The sequence below is a fragment of the Chelonia mydas genome, chromosome 2 (genome assembly GCF_015237465.2).
Source record: "Chelonia mydas isolate rCheMyd1 chromosome 2, rCheMyd1.pri.v2, whole genome shotgun sequence".
NCBI lineage: Eukaryota > Metazoa > Chordata > Testudines > Cheloniidae > Chelonia > Chelonia mydas.
In genome coordinates this window covers 134,972,642-134,998,341 of record NC_057850.1, presented here as the reverse complement: position 1 = coordinate 134,998,341, position 25,700 = coordinate 134,972,642, and the positions used below count along the sequence as shown (strand labels likewise).

Genomic DNA, 25,700 nt, shown 5'->3' with positions numbered 1-25,700 from the left:
TATGAACAAGAAGCTGCTAGGCAGCTCTCCAGCACCACTTTCTACAAGCCGTTACCCTCTAATCCCACTGAGGGTTACCAAAAGAAGCTACAGCATTTGCTCAAGAAACTCCCTGAAAAAGCACAAGAACAAATCCGCACAGACACACCCCTGGAACCCCGACCTGGGGCATTCTATCTGCTACCCGAGATCCATAAACCTGGAAATCTTGGACGCCCCATCATCTCAGGCATTGGCACCCTGACAGCAGGATTGTCTGGCTATGTAGACTCCCTCCTTAGGCCCTACGCTACCAGCACTCCCAGCTATCTTCGAGACACCACTGACTTCCTGAGGAAACTACAATCCATCGGTGATCTTCCTGAAAACACCATCCTGGCCACTATGGATATAGAAGCCCTCTACTCCAACATTCCACACAAAGATGGACTACAAGCCGTCAAGAACACTATCCCCGATAATGTCACGGCAAACCTGGTGGCTGAACTTTGTGACTTTGTCCTCACCCATAATTATTTCACATTTAGGGACAATGTATACCTTCAAATCAGTGGCACTGCTATGGGTACCCGCATGGCCCCACAGTATGCCAACATTTTTATGGCTGACATAGAACAACGCTTCCTCAGCTCTTGTCCCCTAATGCCTCTACTCTACTTGTGCTACATTGATGACATCTTCATCATCTGGACCCATGGAAAAGAAGCCCTTGAGGAATTCCACCATGATTTCAACAATTTCCATCCCACCATCAACCTCAGACTGGTCCAGTCCACACAAGAGATCCACTTCCTGGACACTACGGTGCTAATAAGCAATGGTCACATAAACACCACCCTATACCGGAAACCTACTGACCGCTATTCCTACCTACATGCCTCCAGCTTTCACCCAAACCACACCACACAATCCGATCCATCGTCTACAGCGAAGCTCTATGATACAACCGCATTTGCTCCAACCCCTCAGACAGAGACAAACACCTACAAGATCTCTATCAAGCATTCTTACAACTACAATACCCACCTGCGGAAGTGAAGAAATAGATTGACAGAGCCAGAAGAGTACCCAGAAATCACCCAGGACAGGCCCAACAAAGAAAAGAACAGAAAAGAACAGAAAATAACAGAATGCCACTAGCCATCACCTTCAGCCCCCAACTAAAACCTCTCCAATGCATCATCAAGGATCTACAACCTATCCTGAAGGACGACCCATCACTCTCATAGATCTTGGGAGACAGGCCAGTCCTTGCTTACAGACAGCCCCCAACCTGAAGCAAATACTCACCAGCAACCACATACCACACAACAGAACCACTAACCCAGGAACCTATCCTTGCAACAAAGCCCGTTGCCAACTGTGTCCACATATCTATTCAGGGGACACCATCATAGGGCCTAATCACATCAGCCACACTATTAGAGGCTCGTTCACCTGCACATCTACCAATGTGATATATGCCATCATGTGCCAGCAATGCCCCTCTGCCATGTACATTGGTCAAACTGGACAGTCTCTATGTAAAAGACTAAATGGACACAAATCAGATGTCAAGAATTATAACATTCATAAACCAGTTGGAGAACACTTCAATCTCTCTGGTCACTCGATTACAGACCTAAAGTTCGCAATATTACAACATAAAGACTTCAAAAACAGACTCCAATGAGAGACTGCTGAATTGGAATTAATTTGAAAACTGGATACAATTAACTTAGGCTTGAATAGAGACTGGGAGTGGATGTGTCATTACACAAAGTAAAACTATTTCCCCATGTTTATTTCCCCCGCCCCGCCCTCACTGCTCCTCAGATGTTCCTGTTAACTGCTGGCAATGGCCCACCTTGATTATCACTATAAAAGGTTTTCTCCCCCCACCCCCCTGTTCTCCTGGTGGTAATAGCTCATCTTAAGTGATCATTCTCTTTACAGTGTGTATGATAACACCCATTTTTTCATGTTCTGTGTGTATATAAATCTCCTCTCTGTATTTTCCACCGAATGCATCCGATGAAGTGAGCTGTAGCTCACAAAAGCTTATGCTCAAATAAATTCGTTAGTCTCTAAGATGCCAGTAGTACTCCTTTTCTTCATGTAAGAAAAAGGCAGCAGGGAGTGACTAGTGATACCCCTCACAGTTACGTACTCTAGCAACAAGCTGCTACTCACCTATAAAGCAAGCTGTGTCTAACAGCCACAGGCTCAGCCTTGCTCAAGAACCATCTTTGTGAAGATGGATTTCAAGTGACAAGTTTCTGTTTCACTCAGAGTATCTTGTTGAAGACTCATCTTAAACTTGCGTGAATGCTAGTCAATTATCACTAAACAGTCTTGGCCTTAAGAGTAAAATAAGTCAGTCAATACTTAGGCATGATCTTGCTGAGGATGTACTGGTTCTTTAGGTTGTTGTGATCAATATATTTGACACACTGAACATTTCAAAAATGAATCAGCAGTCTGTATGTAGTTCTAGGCCAATAAAGGAGTTCTCTGGCTATCCTTTTGTGTAATTCCACATTTCAGTCATCCTTCATAGCAACATAGCCGTTCTTTCCTCCTTTTGCTTGAAAACACTTATTTTCTTTCATTTAAGAATTGCATCAGCTGTTAATGCATCACAAACAGAGCGGTAATTATGCGGAATTGATAAGATTTTTCTCTTTGCCTCCGGCCATCCCTCAAATATTATCCTTTTGAGGCTTGTATTTCTGTATCCTTCCAAGTTTCTTGTATTGGCTGTTGTGTTTTATCAGTAACATTGTAGGTTTCTCGGAGAGCTATCAAATACTTCACAGTATTTTCCATGAACATTTGCGCAAATACACAGTTTAATTAGCACCCTTGCATTTGTGCCCTTTTCTGTTTCCTTTCTAAAAATACTCTAGCAAATGAGTTCACTGGAAGGAATAATCATAGAAATAGCAAATTTGAAGTGAAATTTAGATATAATTAGAGTAAATAGTCATAGAGTTTAAGAGCAGAAGGGACCACCCAGTCACCTAGTCTGACCTCCTGTATATCACAGGCCACCAACCCCACCCAATACACACACTAAACCCCAAAACTGAAATTAGACTAAAATATTACAGCCCTCAGGAGACTAGACTATTATGGGCCACAGGCAGAGACTGGGAGGGACCGAGGTTCACCAGTGCCAGATGCCCCCACAATAGCAGGGAAATTATTAAGTTGGATATATCCAGATAACCCTGGCAAGTGACATTCACCCATGTGCTGCACAGGAAGGCAAAAAAATCACCAAGGTCACTGCCAATCTAACCTGGGGGAAAATTCCTTCCAACCCCACAAATGGCAATCAGTTAGATGTTGAGCTTGTGAGCAAGAACCAGCCAGCCAAGCATCTGAGAGAGAGAATGGTCAGTGCCACCTCAGAGCCCTGGCCGGCCCAGTCCAGTTTGCCACCTTAGCCATGGCCATCCCTGATGCTTCCAAGGAAGGAGATAAAAAAAACCCTTCACAAATACAGTGTTTGTGTGGGAAACATCCCTTCCTGACCCCTGCAGGTGGCCAGCTGAAACCCTGAAGCATGAGGTTTCAGGAACATAAGACATAAACAGGAAGTGATCCCCAGGGCTGCTGAACCCTGTCCCCTATCATCACAATCAACCCCATCATACAACTGAACTCATAAATTTGTCCAGCTCTCTAAACAAATTCAATTGTTTGCCCCTGCAACTCCTTTTGAGAGGCTGTTCCAGAACTTCACCCCGCTGATGGTTAGAAATCATCTTTTAAATTCCAGCCTGAGTTTGATCATGGCCAGTCTATATCCATTTGTCCTTGTGTCAGCATTGTCCTCTGACTGAAATAGCTCTTCACCATCGCTGGTATTTACCTCCCCACTCCCAATGTACTTATAGAGCACACTCATATCCCCTTTCTGCCTTCTTTTTGCCAGACTAAACAAGCTAACATCTTCCAGTCTCCTCTTATAAGATAGGCCCTTCATTCCCCTGATCATCCTAGGAGCTCTTCTCTGCACTTGTTCCAGTTTAAATTCATCTTTCTTCAATGTGGTTGATCAGTATTCCAAATGAGGTCTTATCAGTGCCTTGTACAATGGCATTAACACTTCTCTATCTCTACTAAAACCACATCCTAAAACCACATTTGCCTTTTTTACAGCCATCCTGTGATTGACCCAGACACGCAGGTCTTGCTGTCTTCCTCTGTCGCTTCCAGCTGATGAGTCCCCAGGTTGTAGCAGAAGTTCTTATTAGTAGAACCTAAGAGCATGGCCTTTCATTTTGTTGTATTGAATTTCATCCCATTTCGGTCAGGCCAGTTTTCAAGGTCATTCAGATCTTTCAAGGTTATCCAGATTTTAATTAATGTAAATCAGTTACTGAACACCTAAACTACAGTATTCCCACAGAAAACCTTATTCTAAGAGTTACACTCATCCACTCAGGGAACAGAACCAATACCATGTGATCTATATGTCCAATAACAACTAGTCAACACAGTTTGAATATTTAAAACTTGCAATGAATTGTTTCTGAATGTTCTACAGACTCAAACATTGATCACACACAATATTTTGCAAACATCAAGTGTCAAATATGAGAAAACAAAACTAATTTCAGTCTTTCCTGATTCAAAAAAAGGGGTTAAATTGATTGTCCAAATCACGGATTTTCAGTCAGAGGGTCATGATTCCCTAGGGAGGGGAAGTTCTAGCAAGGAATATCTTGATACTGACAATATTGAAAACCACTGGTTGTAGTAACCTTTATGGAACTTGGAGAGAGAGACACACAGGTTGCAGGAGGGAAGAATTTGAAGAGGGCACCAGGAAGCAACTCTGTGTGGACATGGCTGGAATGCTAGCTGCCGTTGCAGCATTTCTGTAAATAGTTCTCTTAATACAGAACAAATTTCGTTTTAGAAACATGGAATCCTTGTGTTATTACTCAGCATGCTGTACATGAAACAAGGGGGCAGTGGTCAGCCAGTGAGACCTACAGGACAGAAGAGACAGTGTGAGTGAAAGGCAAACCTAGAAACAACGAAAACCTGCACCATGGATGCCTGGGAATGCTGGATTTCTGGACAAAAAACCTTGCATAACCATGGAAGCAAGAACTGAGTCTGTATACAGAGTTTACCCTGGGGGACAAAGATGAGAAATTGAAGCTAACGCTTTTCTACTGTCTCATTCATGGAAAACAGAAGAGAAGTAAGTGAGACACTGTTGCCACGAAAAATGCCTGAAAAATTGGAACAGCTGATAAAAATATTTGATGAGTTCTGTGACCCCCAGACAGAATGAAACTGTATAGGGATATTGTTTTTTTTAAAACCTGAAACCAAGAAGCAGAAGAAAGAATAGATGAGAACTCTGGTATCCACATGGGACTTTGGAGGCATTAAAGATTCCCTGATTAGAGACTGCATTATTTGTGGGAGACATGGTTCCAGTTTACCAGAGAAATTGTTGAGAGAAACAGATTTAACCCTAGAAAAATGCACCCTAACAGCAAGGGCAACTGAACCTGAAAAGGATTAAAACAATGGCAGCCACCAGTTCAGAACAAAGTTCACCGGCTCAAGCTAATGGAACCCAGGAAGCAGGACAGAGACAGGCTGACCAAGAATGTTGGCATCATGGTCAGTGTATATACTGTGGAAAGAAACATAAAAAATGAGAGAAACATACTCAGTGCAAGGGGTGTGGGAAACAGAACCACTGTATGTCCCAATTCCACAGCTACCCAGGAATAAAAAAGCAGCTGTGCATGCTGAGGACGTAGAGACTTCCAGGGAAGTGGAAGGTGTCTGCAGTGTGACGTTAGCAAATCCAAAGACTCTCAGTGTACACATGCTGCAGAAGAATGCTGCCAGCCATTCAACTGCCATTTTTGCAATTATGCTGTTTTATCAATGACCGATTTGATTCCAGCTGGATTGTGGAGTGCTGCAATGTAATCCCAGCAACACTGGTAAGCAGCAGTATTAGACTGGCGACATGTAACCTAGTGCTGGATACATACAGTACAACCATTCTGAGGCCAGTGGGCAAATGCAGGCTGTTGAGAGATACCAATGAAAAAGAGACATTATCTCTTGGATTTTAGAGTGGTTGACACACAACCGTACCACCCACTGCTGAGCAGCATGGCAGTGCAAATCAGCGATTTGGTTGCAGTACAACACTGCAATATCGTCAACATGAGAAAGGAGGGAGAACAGCCACTGCAGGCCTCGTCCAGCATTGCAGCAGAAAAGAAGGATGTATTTCAAGGAGATGGTCACCGGGAGGACAAGCTGAAGTGTTTTACGTTTTTCTATCAGGTCAATTAATCCTTCTCAGAGCTTAAGGCTACAGTTTACTCTGTCAGTAAAGCTGTTGGCCACTGCATTGCTGCTGAAAAATGAATAAAGAAATTTCCTAATGTGGACAGTGCCACATACTACAGCAAATCTCTTTTTCTGTTAAGTTTTAATTTTTTTCTCACTTTGAGTCATTACACTAGCTGCAAAAGCAATCAGCACTGTCATGTAATTAAAGTGCTCCCAGTCCACTTTGTCAGGCGTAAGCAGCTAATTTAACTGGTTTGTTTTCACTAAATAAAGCCAACAGGCAATCTCATGAGCATACGCAGTGTGAACTGTTTCCAGAAGCTTGAGCAGACTCATTGAAAGCTGACTACTTGTACAGTGAGTGCTGTGTCTTCTCTTCTGACAAACAAACTTTGAGTATTTTCTAAATGTTACAGGGGATTTTAAGTCATGCATGTCTGTTCAAGTGTGAACAATAGGGATCAGAAAAGAGTAGAATTAAAAACACAGTGAGGAGAGGAGCTGAAATACAGAATTATTTTATCAAGTGCACATGCTTCTGGATACTGGCATTACAGTTCAATTGCTTGTGAAATATATCATTCAAAGACCTACACAAAACTTACCAGCTGTCTACAAGGGAATGAGAAACCCAAACACAGCACTAATTCCTCTATGCTCAAGACATTCTGAGCATAGGAGAAGAATGGATATACATACTTTTCCATACACACGTTGGGAATTATTGTATTATGGTTCTTCCCTTCTGGAAATTACTCCTTTTGGGGCGGGGGGAGGCTTCTGGGATGGCACTTTTAGGTGGGGTGCTTTGTGGCTTTTAATAATGAGTGAGAGTGGATTCCGCTTTTCTTTGAAAACACGGGAAAGTATCTGGACTCTCCACAAGTTTAGTAAGGGCTTATGTCTTGTCTTGTGCCTCAGGTGCTGTGGTTCTTCTATCTAAACTGTTTAATACTGTCCCTGACTTTGGAGTGTCTACGTGTGTAGATCCCTGACTCTCCTGCTGGTGCCATAACACACACAATGATGTCCTGTGTCATGTGACTGGGTATTAAACCAGGAAACATACAGGTTATAATTTCATCAAGGGAACCAATCAGGGGCAGGGGCTGTAGAATCACAACACGGAATGTTTAGCTTTAAGTTTTAAAGCAAACAGTCTGGCAAATTCTGTTTAAACCTCAGGGAAGGCAGGAATAGCACAGAGCTCCTTTGCAGCAGACAGCAAAGGCTTGTGGGGATTTTAATTGTTCAGTTGCTGGTTCTTTCACTGAGTCACCAGACGAAGAGCCCTGTACAGCTAAGGAAGTTGGTTTATCTCTTTAATTTCCACCCTTTAATCCGTAAGCTTCCTAACCTTTTAGTTTATAGTTTACTGACATATATTATTAGGTCAGATCCTCAACTGATGTAAATTAAAACTATGCCAATTTATATCACCTAAGAATCTGGGCCTGTGTTTTATTTTTAGTGAGTGTCTTGCCGCACATATGCCTGTAAACAAAGAAGCAGTGATAAATCTCTGTATATTTAGTTGAAACTTTAGTGGGATTGTTATGGTTTCTATAATCTATCAGCTCCTTAACATTGTGTAATCCCCAGTAAATTTGAAGTTACTTCTAAGGGTAGAAGAGATACTGTATTATAACTGTTGGAAGCAAAATAACTTGATTTTAGTATCTTGGGGAAAGAGAAGCAAGAACTTCACAGAAGACAGCAAAACATACTTCCCATTAGAATATTTAATTTCTCATAGTCTCTGTGATTATTTTCCACATGTGTTTGGAGTAAACATCTCTCTCCTCAATCCCCAGAAAAGAAAATAAGGGGACTTTCTTTTTCAAAGAGCATTTGATAAAACTATGATGGATTGTGATATTGCACTTTTTCCTTCCCACAAGCAGGCTGTCTAATTCTCCAAATTGAAGAGATATCATCAATGGAGGAAGGGGAGGAACTGTCTGTCCTGTATTTACAAGACCCAGTGGAAAGGGAATTGCTGAGGGGTGACCACACAGGTAAGGAATACATTAAAACAAATCAGAAACCTTCCGTGACTGAAGTAAATAGCTAGAATTCCAAGAAAGTTGTAATCACGTATAGTTTTGCCTTCTCTCATCTACATGGCTCTATTGGACAATGGCAGAGAGAGAACCTTTTCTTGGCCTTCATTTGGAGTAATTTATACATTGTGATACTGAGCGTTATGTTCATTTTCTTCCACCTATATAAAAAAAACCCACCTGATATAAAACAAAACAACATTGCAATTGTAAATATATCCTTTGAGAATTGGAAACGGAGAAAAAACTCTTATTATTGTGCACACAGACTATCGATTATTCATAAACACATTATAATTCAGAAGTAGTTCAGCGTCCGACTTTGAGAAACAGAGAAGAAGAAAAACCCACAGGAACTCTGCCAGATGAGTGGAAGATGGAGGAAGAGCATATCTCTCAAATGAATGGAAGAAATTAAGAGTTGTTGGGGGTGGTTCTGTCTGGGATTTTGAGGGAAGGGAAACGCCACGTCAGTACATTTCATGTTCTCTCAGAACATACACACACATACTGATGTGTTGAAGGGACCTCTTAATGATTGCTTCAGCCGCTTGTTAAGTTTCTGCTGCCCAGCTGAAGAAAAGCTTGGGATGACTTCCCTACCTCTATTGGAATTCACCATTCTATTGATACTACCTAACATGCATGCCAGACATCATTTACAAAAATGTCTTCAGTACAATTTTCCCTCCTTAAGTATGCACCAGTTTGTACCAGATGAAGAGTATTCTCAAAAACAGTTTCTTAGGTCAGGATACATTGTTTCTCCTTGCAAGGCCTTCATCTCAACTCTCCTCCTCTAAGTCTAGGAAGACTGTACTATCAATATACTCAGTGTATTTAAAAATATAGATACATTTCTATCAAACTGTCCCCTCCCTTGGTTATGGTTCTGAGAAAGCATTTTTGTTTAAATGGAAAAAACAAATAAATAGCACACACGCATGCTCACACATACACACCCTTCTGTGAACACCACACCTGTGGCATGTGGGGTATGTTTCAAGTGGTGTGGAAATTTCTGGTTAGTGACTCTTGATAAAGTCCAACAAATCACTGTCCCCAAGCAAAATTTGACTCCACCACCAATAAACCTGTCAAAGCCTTCAAAAGATAGAAGGAAAATAGTGAAATGTCCACACCAGCATCCCTAAATCCCCATATTCTCGCCCGTCATGTACCCTGGATAAGTTTTCTCCTATAACCAATTTGTGGTTTCAAGGTTACAGACAGTGGCTGATTTATGACACAGTATTCACAACTCTATTTTTTTTTCTCAAAAGTGCAGGGTATTAATTATGGCTGGATTCTCTTTTTGTTCAAGCTGATGATGGGATTCCGAAAGAAAGAAAGGAGAAGGATCCTCATCAGGAGTATCCTGAGGAATTGGAACCACATGGGAAGCTGCCAGGGATCGCCAAAGACAATATTTTCCACTATTCTGATCAAGCGAAAGCCTGTGAGAGTCAGCATAGACCAGAGAGCAAGCAGGAAGGATTTCTAGCGAAGAAATGGTATAAATCAACTCAATCTGAAAGAGATTTCAGCAAACCCCAAAATGTTATCGTTCACCACAAAATCAACACCGGAGGGAAACCAAACATATGTGCTGAATGTGGCAAAAGCTTCAGTCGGAGCTCTACACTCTTCCAGCATCAGAGAATCCACACGGGTGAAAAACCCTATAAGTGTCGGGACTGTGCAAAAAGCTTCTGTCAGAGCTCAACGCTCATTCAGCACCAGAGAATGCACAGAGGAGAGAAACCTTATCAGTGTCCTGACTGTGGTAAAGGTTTCCTTTGTAAATCAGGACTTACAATCCATCAGAGGATCCATACAGGCGAGAAGCCTTATGGATGCAGTGACTGTGGCAAAAGCTTCAGGACGAAGTCCCAACTAGTATCACATCAGAGAGTCCACACCAAATAGGGCCCAGTGACAGTGCTTCCTTTGGGGTACTGCCTACTCATGCAGTTCTCTGTAGAAACATTGTTTGGGGCAGGTGAGGGTAATAGGCAGTGTTGGAGGAAGTGAGTTATTGTAGGATTGATTATTTGGGGATCATAAAGTGGAGATGGGTGATGGGAAGAAGAGTAGAGAAAAAGCCCCTGTATCACCATACTCGTAGAATTTAGTTTTTAAAGAAGTTTGAGCATAATTTGGCCAGAAAAAACCCACAGAGGCTGTAAAGGCAATTGAAAATAAGTTGAATTTGCTGGAGAAATAATGTATTTCTTTAAATATGGGCTGGCTTTCCAAATATCTGGATAAATGTGATTTACATGTGTGTTTTAAAACAGCATTTTTTTATTCAGAGAAGTGGTAGAAATTACAAATTCAGGTTTGTCTCCCAGTTATATCTGAGCCTATACAACTTTTAAGCCAGCATCTCAGAAATTCCCTTTGTTTAGGTTTAGTATCCCTTTATTCACCTCTATTTGTCAGAAATCATTAACTTCTTCTATCTAGCTTATTTGTTAATATGTGAACATATGTCTAGACAGGGAATCTGGACACTTCCAGATCTTTGCTGTAATGTATGTTACGGGATCTGGATGTCAAACTAAATTTCTTCTCTTTCCCCTCTCTTGGGGCTTTAATCTGTCCCAGCCCACAAAGGGAATTAATAGAATGTAAGAGTTATCTCATAACTGGAGTTGGTGCTGTCAGAAAGGCAACAGACAGTCTCAGATGAGATGGGGCCTCTTTCGTTTCATTGGCATTTGTCTTCTTTCTCTGAAAAACATTTATTTTATTTTTTATTTTAGTGCTAGCTAAAATGGTCTTTTCTCATGTAAAAGCATAGGGTTATATAGGCTTTTGGACATTCAGGTCAGATTCATCCTAGGCCTTCAAGATCCACAAGATGATCAGATTCTTCTCACAATTTACTGGTACTTTTTTGGTCATACCTTATTTTATGCTTTGTTAAAAATGTTTATCCATATGAAATATTTTTTCTCAATACCTGTTGTTATCGCATATTCTATCCTCAAATTCCAATTTTGGTCTAGTGTTCTGCAATGGCTCTAGTGTTCTGCAATAACTATTAAAGGAATAGAAAGATAATAGTGTTGATTTAGAATAGGAAATTTCTCCAGAATCTCTTGACAAGAGGTGAGCTTCCATTACTGAATATGTCCTGCAAGTAGAAAATTGCTTTCATATGCCTTTAGCTCAATCAGGGATGTGCCTACTGTAAGCGTGGGGGGCAGTGCCACTATAAATAATAGAAAATAAATAAATAATAGACACACACAAAATTGACAAGTTCCACAGAAAAACATAAAAATAATTAGACTGGGCGTGCGTGTGGTTTAGCTGTGGAAACTGAAGTCCATCAGCAAATGAATCCTTGTAGGGGCTTCCCAGCTTACAGCAAAAAGAGTCTGATCCAAAGCCTATTAGAGTTAGTGGTAAAATTCTCTTGATTTTAATGGGAATATCTCAGAGTGCAGAATGTACAACTTCTTGCATTTTTGGCCAAGAGGTGCATGTGTGCATTCAGGGCAAGTAGCTTCTAGCCCTGAAAGGTACAGAAACTTGAGCCAAGGACATTGTTCCCTAGTTTTGAATACCATTAGAAGCAGATTTTAGAGATTGCCAAATTTCAGTGCGTCACAGATAGGTTATGGATGGAATTTTCAAAAAAGCCTGTGTGACTTAGGAACGTAAGCCCAGCCCCATTGAGGGTCAAAATGACTTTTGCTCTTAAGTCACCTAAGCACTTTTGAATATCTCACCCTGGATCGTGACCGGCATTCATTTTGGGGACAATGGTGGCTCTTCTTAACCTATGGAGAAGACATCACCCAAGCTAGTTTTAATATTTTATGGCAAATGTGAGGATAAGGATCAGAATATAGGGACTTTGGTCCAGATTTTTAAGGATGCTTATGCATTGCTCTGCTCATTTTGCCAAGTCGTGGTTTCAAATGTACTTAGGCACTTAAGATTTAAGGTAAACACAAAGGATGGGATTCACAAAGGTACTTAAGTGCCTAACTCCCTTGAAATTAATGGGAGTTAGGTGCCCAAGTACTTTTGTGAATCCCACTCTAAGGACCCTAAGTTTTTCTATGTGGAAATGAGACATAGGCTCCTAAATTAGTTAGACGTTGCAACGCTGAGGGAGCAATGCCTAAATACCCTTAAAAATCTGGGCCTTTGGCACCCAGAAACATCACAATTCAGAATAATTTCTCTATAATTTTTTTAATGTCTTTGCAGATTGTGAGAAAATGGCATCTTTTGATAACATTAGGAAAACATACCAAGCTGGAGAACACTTGTACATTTTGCCATTAACACTTGAAATAATGAACCCAGCTGCTGCCACTGACACTGACAAGTGCTCTTCCATTACATTTTATTACTAATATTTGAACGAGACCAGTCCCGCTAGAGAGTTTAATCAACTCGTAAAATATATTCTGTATCTTGCAACTTTTTCATGTTTTGTTGACTTGTGATTGAAATTGCATTCCTCTGATCTGATAAAAGTCCATTCAATCTTTTTTTTACCCAAGCTGGGAGGGAAAAAAATCCTCCTACAAGCTTATGATCAGCATTATGATGCTAGTTGCAGCCCTAAACATGGTGAATATTGCAGCACAGGTTTCTGCAATCTTATCATTCATTTTCTAAATCAAGGATACTGGTTTCCAGTGTTACCATTTTCAATACCTTTTTGCATCACGGAAATGTGAATGGATACACAATGAACTGCAGAACTGACTGGCAGCTATTTCAGTGTAATTTTTATGGAGGTCTTTTTAGGGCAGAAAGATGGAGTATTTTTCCATGTGTTTCTATATGTCTGAAATGCATAGTGGCAAGAAGGGCTATTGAAATATTTTTGCTCCTGGTATTGCCACTTTGACTCACTTGGAAATTAATCTACAATACAAACACACCAGTAAATGTAAGCAACAAGATGTTGGGGGCAAATTTTCAAATCTTATAAAAGATGAGCAAGGTTTTCTCCATTTCTCTCTCAAAAACATTTGCATGGTCAGATTTATTTCAGTGGGTGTCAGTGAACTGTTTGTGATGCGCTGACTGCAAAATTCTCTTCGCAAGCACCCAGATGCTACAGTGATGAGTGACCTTCTAATAACATAAATAAACAGATGGATGGATAAATTTCAGAGTAAGAACGGTCAATACTTTGCATACACATAAAACCAAACCAAAATAAAGTCATATGTGAAGTTTGGGAAAGTTTATCTGATGACTCTAGATGGAGGGAGATGAAGGTGCTAACACTGCCCCTGTGACAGAACGCACACCTTTACCTGTCAATCTCATTGTGCTGAAGATAACCTGGTAGTTTCTCCCATTTGTTGCCAGATCTCTTGTACGTTTGGCTAATTCAGAGTCTTGTGGGGCGGCCCACGAGCTCACTCCCTAATATCTAGGTTTTCCCTTTCAAGATAATTCAGGTAAACCTTGCACAAATATTGAAACTTTTGGATGTTATCCTGGACATAAACTCTGAATCTTTGTCTCTGTACACTTAATCAGAAATATCCAGAGCTCCAAAAAGCAGGCTCTAGGTCTATGGTTCAGTTTCCTGGATGGCTGGGACTGGGAGTGTGGAAGAAGTATAAAGGAATCACCCTTAATCCTTGGGGTTAGTCATATCACTCAATAACTATCTCACTAAGGCCCAGTTCCACAAAGGATTTAGGCACTGCAGCAGTCAGTTTTGCAACGCCTAAGTTCTAGACACCTCGAAAATCACAGCAACAACGTTATCCACAAAGCCTTAGTTAGGAATCTAGGTTCCCTAGACAATGAATTGGGAGAGAGAGGCCCCTTAGAATGTAATCCAGAAAAGCCAGTACGCTAGGCAGGGAGCCGCCTAAGACAGTCAGTGGGAGATGCTGACAAGAAGGGGACATTCTAATCCCTACCCCTCTCATGGACTTTGATACTTACATCCAGGCTGCGCTTATCTCTGCATGTGAGCCACACCCAAGGGAAGATAGACATTTGTCCACCTATCTTGCCTGTGGAACCTAATCCAGTAGGCATGTTCAGAGGCCACCTAACTCCACACAAAACAGCCAGGCTTGGGGGAAGAGGAGCTCCCTTATAAAAACTGAACAGATAGGGTCTTTATCTGGGAGACCTCTTGCTCAAGTTTCCACTCAGCCTAATGAGGAGAAGGGATTTGAACAGGAATTCACCATGTCTCAGGCAAGTGTCCTAACCACTGAGGTAGAAAGTGATTCTCATTTTTCTCTTGCCCATTTAATTATTCAATAATATAATTAAAGTGGAACAAATTTAATAGAATAGATTTAGGGCACATCCCATTTAAATATCCCATAATCCAGGGGTTCAAACATTCAAATCCCTTCTTCTTAGCAGGCAGAGTGGAGACTGGAACTGGTGGTTTCCCATGTCCAGAGCGGATATTCTAACCAGTGGGCTAAAGATTATAAAGGAGGGCCTCCTCCTCAGCCTTTTTTTGTGTGGAGTTAGGGAGTCTCAAAGCATGCCTACCGGATTGGGCTGTGTAGACATAAGAACAGCCATACTGGGCCAGACCCTAGCTAGGTTCCTCTAGCCCACTATCCTGTCAGTGGCCAGTACCAGATACTTCAGAGGGAATGAACAGAAATGGGCAATTCATCGAGTGATCCAACCCCTGTCATCCAGTCGTGGCTGCTGGCAATGAGAGGTTTAGGGACACCCAGACCATGGGGTTGCATTCCTGACCCTCTTGGCTAATAGACACTCACGGATCTATTCTCCATAAACATATCTAATTCTTTCTTGAACTCAGTTATGCTTTTGGCCTTCACAACATCCCCGGCAATGAGTTCCACAGATTGACTGTGTGTTGTGTAAAGATGTACTTCCTTGTGTTTGTTTAAAACCTGCTGCCTATTAATTTTACTGTTTTACTCCTGTTTCTTGTGTTATATGAAGGGATAAATAACACTTCCTTATTCACTTTCTACACACCATTCATGATTTTATAGACACCCATTAGATCCCACCTTAGTCATCTCTTTTCTAAGATGAACAATCACAGTTGTTTTAATTTCTCCTTATATGGAAGCTGTTCCATAATAATTTTTGTTGCATTCTCTGTACAATTTCCAATTGTAATACATCTTTTTGAGATGGGGTGATCAGAAATGAACTCAGTGTTCAAGTTGTGGGTATACCATGGATTGATAGAGTGTCATTATGATATTTTCTGTTTTATCTATCCCTTTCTTAATGCTTCCTAACATTTTGTTAGCTGTTTTGACTACTGCTGCATGTTGAGCAGATTTTTTCAGGGAACTATCCATAATAACTCCGGGATCGGTTTCTTGAGCGCTAATTTGGACCCCATGATTTTGTATGCATGGCTAGGATTATTTTTTTTTCAATGTACATTACTTTGAACATTGAATTATATCTACCATTTTGACAACCAGTCACCAAGTTTAGTGAGATCCCTTTGCAACTCTTCGTAGTCAGCTTTGGACTTAACTATCTTAAATAATTTTGTATAGTCTGCAGATTTTTCCACCTCACTCCTCACTCCCTTTTCCAGATCATTTATGAATATGCTGAACATCACAGGTCCTAGTACAGATCTCTGGGGTATCCTGACACTTATTTCTCTTTGGTGAAAACTGATCATTTATTCCTCCTGCACATTTTTGTCTTTAACCAGTTACTGATCCATGAGAAGACCTATCTTTTCTCATGAATGCTTAGTTTGCTTAAGAGCTTTTGGTGAGGGACCTTTTCAAAGGCTTTCTGAAAGTCCAAGTACACCAACTCAACTGGGTCACCCTTGTCCCCATGGTTGTTGAGTTGCTCAAAGAATTCTAATAGCTTGGTGAGGCACGATTTCCTTTTCAAAAGCCATGTTGAGTCTTTCCACCATATTGTGTTCATCAATATATCTGATAATTCTGTTCTTTACTATAGTTTCATCCAATCTGTTGGTATTGAAATTAGGTTTACTGGCCTGTAATTGCTAGGATTGCTGCTGGAGCCTTTTTTAAAAAAAGGCATTATATTAGCTATCCTCCAGTCATCTGGTACAGAGGCTGATTTAAGTGATAGGTTACATACCACACAGTAGTTCTGTAATTTGAGTTCCTTCAAGGCTTTTGGGTGAATACCATCTGGTCTTAGTGACTTATTACTGTTTAATTTATCCATTTGTTCCCAAAGCTCATCTACTGAGACCTCCATCTGTGACAGTTGCTCAGACTGATTACCTAAAAGGAATGTCTCAGGTGTGGGGCTCTCCCCCACATCCTCTACAGTGAAGACTGATGCAAAGAATTCAGTTAGCTTTTCCACAAAGGCCTTGTCTTCCTTGAGTGGTCCCTTAGCTTGTCGATCATCCAGTGGCTCTACAGACTATTTGACAGGCTTCCTGCTTCTGATGTGCTTCCAATTTTTTGCTGTTATTTTTTGTTTCCTTTGCGAGTTGCTTCAAATTTCTTTCTTAGCTTGCCTTATTATACTTCCATACCTTACTTGTCAGAGATTATTCTCCTTTCTGTTTTCCTCAGTTGAGTTTGACTTCCAATTTGTAAAGGATGATTCTAACCGCCTTCACTCTGCTTCTTAACAATGGTGGATTATTTTTTTTTGGTCTTCTTATTGTTTTGTTTTGTTTTAATTTCGTGTATACATTTAGTTTGTGCCTCCATTATAGCATTTTTAAATAGTCTTCATGCGGATTTCAAATATTTCACCCTTATGACTGTTTCTTTTAATGTCCTTTTAACTAGCCTCCTCATTTTTGTGTAGTTCCCTTTTTGAAGTTAAATGCTATTGTGTGGGATTCTTTGGCATCTTCCCCTACAAGGATGTGAAATGTAATTCACTGTTGTCACTATTACTGAGTGGTTCATCTATATTAACCTGTTCGACAAGATCCTGTGCTCCATGTAGGACTAAATCAAAAATTGCCTGTCCCCTTGGGGGATCCAGGACTAGCTGCTCCAAGAAGCAGCCATTAATGGTGACATTTTATCTCTGTGTCTGTTCCTGAGGTGACATATACCCAGTCAATCTGAGGATAGTTGAAATCCCACATTATTATTGCATTTTCTTCCTTTTGTAGTCTTTCTAATCTCTCCGAGTGTTTTACAAATACTGTCACCAGCCTGGTCAGGTGGTCAGTAGTATATTTCTACTGTTATAATTTATTGTTCAAACACAGAATTTCTACCCAGGGAGATTTTATGATACAGTTTGATTTATTTCAGATTTTGACTTTGACTCTATGCTTTCTTTCACATATAGTGCCACTCCCACACCAACATGACTTACTCTATCATTCCTATGCATTTTTTATCCTGGTATTAGCCATGTACCATTGATATTCCTCATTCCACCAAGTTCCTGTGATACCTATTATATCAATATCCTCATTTAATACCAGGCCCTTTAGTTCACCCATCTTAGTATTTAGCCTTCAGCTGTTTGTATATAAGCACTTGTACATTTTGCCAATATTCAGTTGCTTGCTTTTATGTATTAGATTTAAATGGAAATCTTATGTTTTATGTTTAAGGCTTCTCCTTCCCAGAAGGCTGTCCAGTCCCTACGAAACCTAAAACCCTCCTCCCTATTCTATCATCTCTTCCATTCATTGAGCCCCTGCAGTTCTGCCCATCTTTCTGGCTCAGCACATGGAACTATGTCACTGGTCCCTAAACGTAGTATGACCACTAGCTCCTCCCCACATAAGTCCGTCTAGATGTCTCGTGAGATCTGCAATCTTCACACCCTGCAGACAATTAACCATGCAGTTCTCCCAGTCATCACAAACCCAGTTATATATATTTCTAATAATTGAATCCCCCATTACTATTATCTTGATCTTTCTAGAAACTGGGATTCCCTCCCCATGAGAAATATCCTCAGTGTGAGAGGCCTCCGTGACATCATCTGGAAGGAGGTTCCCAACTATGGGATGGTCTCCCTCTGCTCCAGCTTGATATTCTCCTGCCCCAAGACTTTCACCCTCCTTAACAGCACAGAGGCTGTTAGACTGGGGGTGGGACCTGCTCTACTGTGTCCCTGAAGGTCTCATCTCTCTTTATCCTCCAGTTCAGCCATTGTGGCCTTAAGAGCCTGTACTGTGTCTGAGGGCCATGAGCTGTGCTGTTTGCAATATATGCACACATACTCTACCTGTCCACGGGCCAGGCAATTGTACATGCTGCATGCAGTGCAATAAATTGAATAGATCCCACTCTGCTGCTGGACTTCTGCCTGCATTATTTTTACTCTTGCAGGATTTTAGAGGGGAGACAAAGGTTATTGCTTAATTTTAGAATAAGTTTGTTTGATGTATCTGCCCTCATAGTCCCTCACAAAACTTCCCTGTTCACTAGCTCCTCTGGTCGCATAGGAGCTGGCTTTTTAAACCCCTGTTCTCCCTGAGTCAGCCCTACCCTCTTAGAATCATAGAATAGAAGCATAGAATATTAGGGTTGGAAGAGACCTCAGGATGTCATCTAGTCTAATCCCCTGCTCAAAGCAGGACCAACACCAACTAAATCATCCCAGCCAAGTCTTTGTCAAGCTGGGCCTTAAAAACCTCTAAGGATGGAGATTCCACCACCTCCTTAGGTAACCCATTCCAGTGCTTCACCACCCTCCTAGTGAAATAGTGTTTCCTAATATCCAACCTAGACCTCCCCCACTGCAACTTGAGACCATTGCTTCTTTTTCTGTCAAGGGATCTCAAGGATCAAAGGACAGCACCTTCTTCTAGGCATCTGGGCAACCATCCTGTGCATGCCCAGAAGCAGAAACTTAGGTACCTAGGGAACTTTTTCTGCAAAAACGTAGGCACTGAGTGAGTTTAGGCATCTACAAGGTTAGGCAGCTGCCAAGTTGGGGGCTTGTGGATTGCAATGGTGCCTAAAAATGGGCCTAAGGTTCCTAAAACTGAGGGCTAGGTGCCGAAGGACCTTTATGGATCCAGGCCTAACAGAGTAAAGAACAGCACTGAAAGTCTTCTCCAGTCCTCCCTTGCCAAAAGAATGGTAGTCTGCCTCCAGGCCTTAGGGAGGAGGTAGAGAGGTAGAGAGAAGACAAACGGGGTGTAGAGGGGTCCAAGAGGAATGTGCAGAATCCCCAGTAAAAGAGACGGGTCCAAATGCCCAGCAATAGATAAATTCCTTTCCACCTCTATGAACATGAACAGTGATTAGTCAGTACAAGGGCAGACACATCACAGACAGGATGCTTCAACTTCAAATAGTGCAAAGCATTGACTTTGTCCTACACCCCATACATTTCCCTTTTACCTACCGATGCTTATTGGACAGTCCCCTCTTTCTTCCTATGCATGACTCCACCATAGGCTGAGGGTTTCAGATTAACAGATTAAAAAGCATGACCAGATTTTCAAATGGTAACAATGGGACACCTGTAGCAGGGATGGGGAGTATATAGGAGATTTATCTCTTCCCTAGCCACATACCCTACCCCTGAAAAAGGTGGGGTAGACAAAACACTATTTAATTCCCTCTCTGTGGTCTTTATCTTTCTATCTCAGTCTGCACTTGGAGCTAGTGAACAGGAGCGACTAACAGGGGAGTTTTGCGAGGGAGTTCTCCAGATGAAGGAGGAGTGATTATGTGAAACTCAGGGTAAGTTTGTTTGTAGCATGTGTTTGTGGTGTGCTTGCTGCTTGACTGAAACATACCATGTGTCTGTTTGTTTGGCAGATCCCGTGTGCTAACTGTGTGTATGCTGAGCCCAGCAGCCTTCTAGGCAAGGTTGAAAGCTTCTTGATGAAACTTTGATCCCTAAACCCTTTAGCACCCATCAATGCTTAACCAGGGGGCAGGGCTACTCAGGAAGACCAGGGTTTTAAAAGTCTGCTCCTAAGCAACCAGAGGAGCTAGTGAACAGGAGAGACCAGCAGGGGAGTTTTGTGAGGGAGTTCTGCAGGTGAAGGAGGAGCGATTACGTGACCCTTGGGGTAAGTTTGTTGTCTGTACTGTGTGTTTGTGGTGTGCTTGCTGCTTGACTGAAACATACCGTGTGCTCTGTTTGTTTGGGGGATCATGTGCTCACCCTGTGTGTGCTGAGCCTAGCAACCTGCCAAGCAAGGCTGAGAGCTGAGAGCTCCTTACAAGGCTTTGATCCCTAAGCCTTTAGCACCCATCAACCCTTAACCAAGGGGTGGGACTACTGAGGAAGACCAGGGCTTTAAAAAGCCTGCTCCTAAGCGACCAGAGGAGTGGTTCACAGGGGAGTTTTGCGAGGGAGTTTGGGGGGGGGGGGGTAGATAAACTTAACATTCTTTAAACTTAAAGCCATAACCACACCCTAATAAAAACAAAACCTCAACAAAGGAACTAACTTCAGGAGTAAAAAAGGTAGTACAGGCAGAAGTCCAGCAGCAGAGTGGGGGCTATCCAGTTTATTGCACCCAATGCAGCATGTAGGATTATCTGCCCTATGGCAGGTGGCGTATGTTTACATTCGGTGCAAGGAGCTCCTGGCCCTCAGAGACCATGTGTGTGGGATTTGGAGACCAGGATGGCTGAACTGGAAGAGCTAAGGGAGACAAAGAGGTACATAGATGAGACTTTCTGGGACACAGTAGAACGATCCCACCCCTGGTCTGACAGCTTCTGTGCTGTTGGAGGAGGATGAAAATCTGAAGGAAGCATAACATCCAACTGGAGCAGAGGGAAATGATCCCATAGTTGGGACCCTCCTTCCAGATGATGTTGTGGTATCCTCTCGCACTGAGGATACCACTGCGGGGGCAGGAACTCTAGTTATTCGGAAGAGACAGGAATTTGTAATGGGTAATTTGTTCATTAGAAACATAGATAGCTGGGTTTGCCATGCCCGGGAGAACTGCATGGTTGCCTGCCTGGTGCGAAGAATGCAGATTTCTCAAGACATCTACGTAGACATATGTGTAGTGCTAGGGAGGAGCCAGTGGTTGTGGTACATGTAGATACCAGTGACATACGGAAGGATAAGAGAGAGGTCCTGGAGGCCAAATTTAGGCTGCTAGGTAAGAGACTGAAGTCCAGGACCTCCATGGTAGCATTCTCTGAAATGCTTCCAGTTCCACGCACAGGGCCAGCTAGACAGGCAGAATTGCAGGGTCTCAATGCATGGGTGAGACGATGGTGTAGGGAGGAGTGGTTTAGATTTATTAGGAATTGGGGAAACTTTTGGGAAAGGGGGAGCCTATACAGGAAGGATGGGCTCCGCCTAAACCAAAATGGCACCAGATTGCTGGCACTTAAAATTAAAAAGGTGATAGAGCAGTTTTTAAACTAAGGGCTGGGGGAAGCCGACAGGTGTGGAGGAGCATGTGGTTTGGACAGAGACATCTCTTAGGGGAGGATCTATAAATGGAGATTGTCTATGTCCTAGTAAGGAGGAGAGTATGGAAGATAAAATATGGGTAGGATCTGATGAGAAAGAGTCAAATGCAAAAAAGTCTCATTCAATTACATCATGAAATGGCAGACAACTAAAAAGTGACAAGTTTTTAAAGTGCTTATATACCAATGCTAGAAATCTAAATAATAAGATGGCTGAACTAGAGTGCCTTGTATTAAATGAGGATATTGATATAATAGGCATAATAGAAACTTGGTGGAATGAGGATAATCAATGGGACACAGTAATACCAGGGTACAAAATATATTGGAAGGACAGAACCGGTTGTGCTGTTGGGGGAGTGGCACTATATGTAAAAGAAAGCGTAGAATCAAATGAAGTAAAAATCTTAAATGAACCAAACGGTACCATAGAATCTCTATGGATAGTAATTCCATGCTCTAATACAGTGGTTCTAAAACTTCTTTTTTCGCAGACCACCTGAGAATTGCTGAGGGTCTCGGCAGTCCACTTAATGATCTTTCTAAATATTGTTTGTACTGTTAGCTAAGTATTGTAAAGCGCTTTGGATAAAAGCACGATATAAAAAAAACCCTAAATAATAATTAACTTTTTTTGTTCTACAAATAAAAGCACAAAACTCATATTTTAATATCACTAGTCTTACCTTTGTAATGCAATGGATGTGCCCTCTCTCCCCCGCCACAGCAGCCCCTGAGCTGGGGCTAGGAAGGAGGGTGGTCTCTCCCAGGCAGCCACAGCCCTCAAGCTGGGGAAAGTCGCCTCTTTCTCTGGGCGCTGCAGCCCTGCACATCACAAATTCCCCCCACCCTCTCTTCTCACCCTACTGCCCCTCCCCCCTATCCCCCTATTCCCCTGCAAGGCCACTACCTCACTTTACATGTGCGTCTTCTCCAGGGTCCAGGCACCTAAATAGTGGAGCCATGCCTGCACATCTCCACTAATTAGGTGGGTGGCCCTTCATGCTCTCGTGCGCAGCTGCCCTTAGAGGGCCATCTGAATGGAGCTCGTGGATCACTAGAGAACAGGAGCACAGGATCTGGTCCAAGAGGTGAATATAGCTGGACCCCTTGGTAATACTGACAATAATATAATTAAATTTAACATCCCTGTGGCGGGGAAAAAACCACAGCAGCCCAACACTAGCATTTAATTTCAGAAATGGGAACTACACAAAAATGAAGAGGTTAGCGAAACAGAAATTAAAAGGTACAGAACCAAAAGTGAAATCCCTGCAAGCTGCATGGAAACTTTTTAAAGACACCATAATAGAGGCTCAACTTAAATGTATACCCCAAATTAAAAAACATAGTAAGAGAACCAAAAAAAGTGCCACTGTGGCTAAACAACAAAGTAAAAGAAGCAGTGAGAGGCAAAGGCATCCTTTAAAAAGTGGAAGTTAAATCCTAGTGAGGAAAATAGAAAGGAGCATAAACTCTGGTAAATGAAGTGCAAAAATATTAGGAAGATCAAAAAAGAATTTGAAGAACAGACTCAAAAAGTAATAGCAAAAAAAAAAATTAAGTACATCAGAAGCAGGAAGCCTGATAAACAACCAGTGGGGCCACTGGACAATCGAGATGCTAAAGGAGCACTCAAGGACGATAAGGCCATTGCAGAGAAACTAAATGAATCCTTTGCCTCAGTCTTCATGGCTGAGGATGTGAGGGAGATTCCCAAACCTGAGCCATTCTTTTTACGGTGACAAATCTGAGGAATTGTTCCAGATTGAGGTGTCATTAGAGGAGGTTTTGGAACAAATTGATAAACTAAACAGTAATAAGTCACCAGGACTAGATGGTATTCACCAAAGAGTTCTAAAGGAACTCAAATGTGAAATTTCAAAACTGCTAACTGTAGTCTGTAACCTATAATTTAAATCAGCTTCTGTACGAAATGATTGGAGGATAGCTAATGTGCGGCCAATTTTTAAAAAGGGCTCCAGAGGTGATCCCGGCAATTACAGACCAGTAAGCTTGACTTCAATACTGGGCAAACTGGTTGAAACTATAGTAAAGAATTAAATTGTCAGACACAGAGATGAACATAATTTTGGGGGGAAGAGTCCACACGTTTTTTGTAAAGGGAAATCATTCCTCACTAATCTACTAGAATTCTTTGAGGGAGTCAAAGGATAATCCAGTGGATATAGTGTACTTAGATTTGAGAAAGCCTTTGACAAGGTCCCTCAACAAAGGCTCTTAAGCAAAGTAAGTAGTCATGGGATAAGAGGGAAGGTCCTCTCATGGATTAGTAACTGGTTAAAAGATAGGAAACAAAGGGTAGGAATAAATGGTCAGCTCTCAGAATGGAGAGAGGTAAATAGTGGTGTACCCCAGGGGTCTGTACTGGGACCAGTCCTATTCTACATATTCATAAATGATCTGGAAAAAGAGGTAAACAGTGAGGTGGCAAAATTCACAGATAGTACAAAACTACTCAAGATAGTTAAGTTCCAGGCAGACTGAGAAGAGCTACAAAAAGATCTCTCAAAACAGGATGACTGGGCAACAAAATAGCAGATGAAATTCAATGTTGATAAATGCAAAGTAATGAACATTGGAAAACATAATCCCTTTGGAAAACTATACATATAAAATTATGGGGTCCAAATTAGCTGTTGCCACTGAAGAAAGAGATCTTGGAGTCATTGTGGATAGTTCTCTGAAAATATCCACTCAATGTGCAGCAGCAGCCAAAAAAGGTAACAGAATGTTGGGAATCATTAAGAAAGGGATAGATAATAATGCAGAAAATATCATATTATCTCTATATAAATCCATTGTATGCCCACATCTTCAATACTGCATGCAGATGTGGTCGCCCCATCTCAAAAAAGATATATGGGACTTGGAAAAGGTTCAGAAAAGGGCAAAAAAATATTAGGGGTATGGAATGACTTCCGTATGAGGAGAGATTATAATACTGGGATTTTTCAGCTTGAAAAAGAGATGACTAAGGTGGGTATGATTTGAGGCCTATAAAATCCTGGCTGGTGTAGAGAAAGTAAACAAGGAAGTATTATTTACCCCTTCTCATAACACAAAAACTAGGAGTCAGCAAATGAAATTAATAGGCACCACGTTTAAAACAAACAAAAGGAAGTATTTTTTCATACAACGCACAGTCAACCTGTGGAACTCTTTGCCAGAGGATGTTGTGAAGGCCAAGATTATAACAGGGTTCAAAAAAGAACTAGATAAGTTCATGGAGGATAAGTTCATCAATGGCTATTAGCCAGGATGGGCAGGGATGGTGTCCCTAGCCTCTGTTTGCCAGAAGCTGGGAATGAACGACAGCAGTGGACCACTTGATGATTACCTGTGTTAGGATATAGATATTCAGGTCTGTCTGTAAAGGCCTATACTCTAAGAATTTAGGTGTATTCTTATCACTTGGCTAGTTATAGAGGTATAAAAGAAAGAATAAAAATCACTGTCTGCCAGTGTAAGGGCCTTCTCTTACTGTGACAGTCTGAGGCCCTGTTCTTAGGCTAAGGCCTTTGGCTAAGCAGCAGAGGCAGCCATAAGCTGGGAAGTGAACAGTCACATCCTCACATTCCAAACTAGTCACATTGAAATAAGATGCTATTGGGCTGTTAGGAATACAATCCTGTCCTGATAGTGCCTATCACCTCCAGAGAAAGGGAAGTGCCTAGAAAATGTAAAAGGAAACTTAGTTTGATAGCATCCTGTCTGGCAAGACCTCACTTATCAATAGCTGGGAAGTGAAATCCTCACTTCTGTATTGTTTTGTCATTATAGTTCCCACTTTGCTATTGTTTGTCTGTATAATCTCTGTCTGGTTCTGTGATTGTTCCTGTCTGCTGTATAATTAATTTTGCGGGGTGTAAACTAATTAAGGTGGTGGGATATAATTGGTTACATAATCATGTTACAGTATGTTAGGACTGGTTAGTTA

General features: G+C 41.6%; 1 protein-coding gene across 1 annotated transcript; it reads left to right on the top strand.

Moving 5' to 3' along the window:
- The first annotated feature begins 5,537 nt into the window (after window positions 1-5,537).
- On the top strand, window positions 5,538-10,319 carry LOC122464280 (zinc finger protein 22-like). The gene is made up of 3 exons (XM_043538829.1): window positions 5,538-5,634; window positions 8,232-8,345; window positions 9,715-10,319. The coding sequence occupies exons 1-3, from the start codon at window positions 5,538-5,540 to the stop codon at window positions 10,317-10,319; spliced, it is 816 nt and encodes a 271-aa protein (XP_043394764.1).
- The last annotated feature ends 15,381 nt before the right edge of the window (window positions 10,320-25,700 follow it).

What these genes read in the sequence shown, in the direction of transcription:
- LOC122464280 (XM_043538829.1), top strand. Translation starts at nt 5,538, where the DNA reads ATGGCAGCCACCAGTTCAGAACAAAGTTCACCGGCTCAAGCTAATGGA. An exon ending in CCAAGAATGTTGGCATCATG is followed by an intron (nt 5,635 to 8,231) that starts GTCAGTGTATAT and finishes TCCCACAAGCAG; the next exon opens with GCTGTCTAATTCTCCAAATT. An exon ending in GCTGAGGGGTGACCACACAG is followed by an intron (nt 8,346 to 9,714) that starts GTAAGGAATACA and finishes TTTTTGTTCAAG; the next exon opens with CTGATGATGGGATTCCGAAA.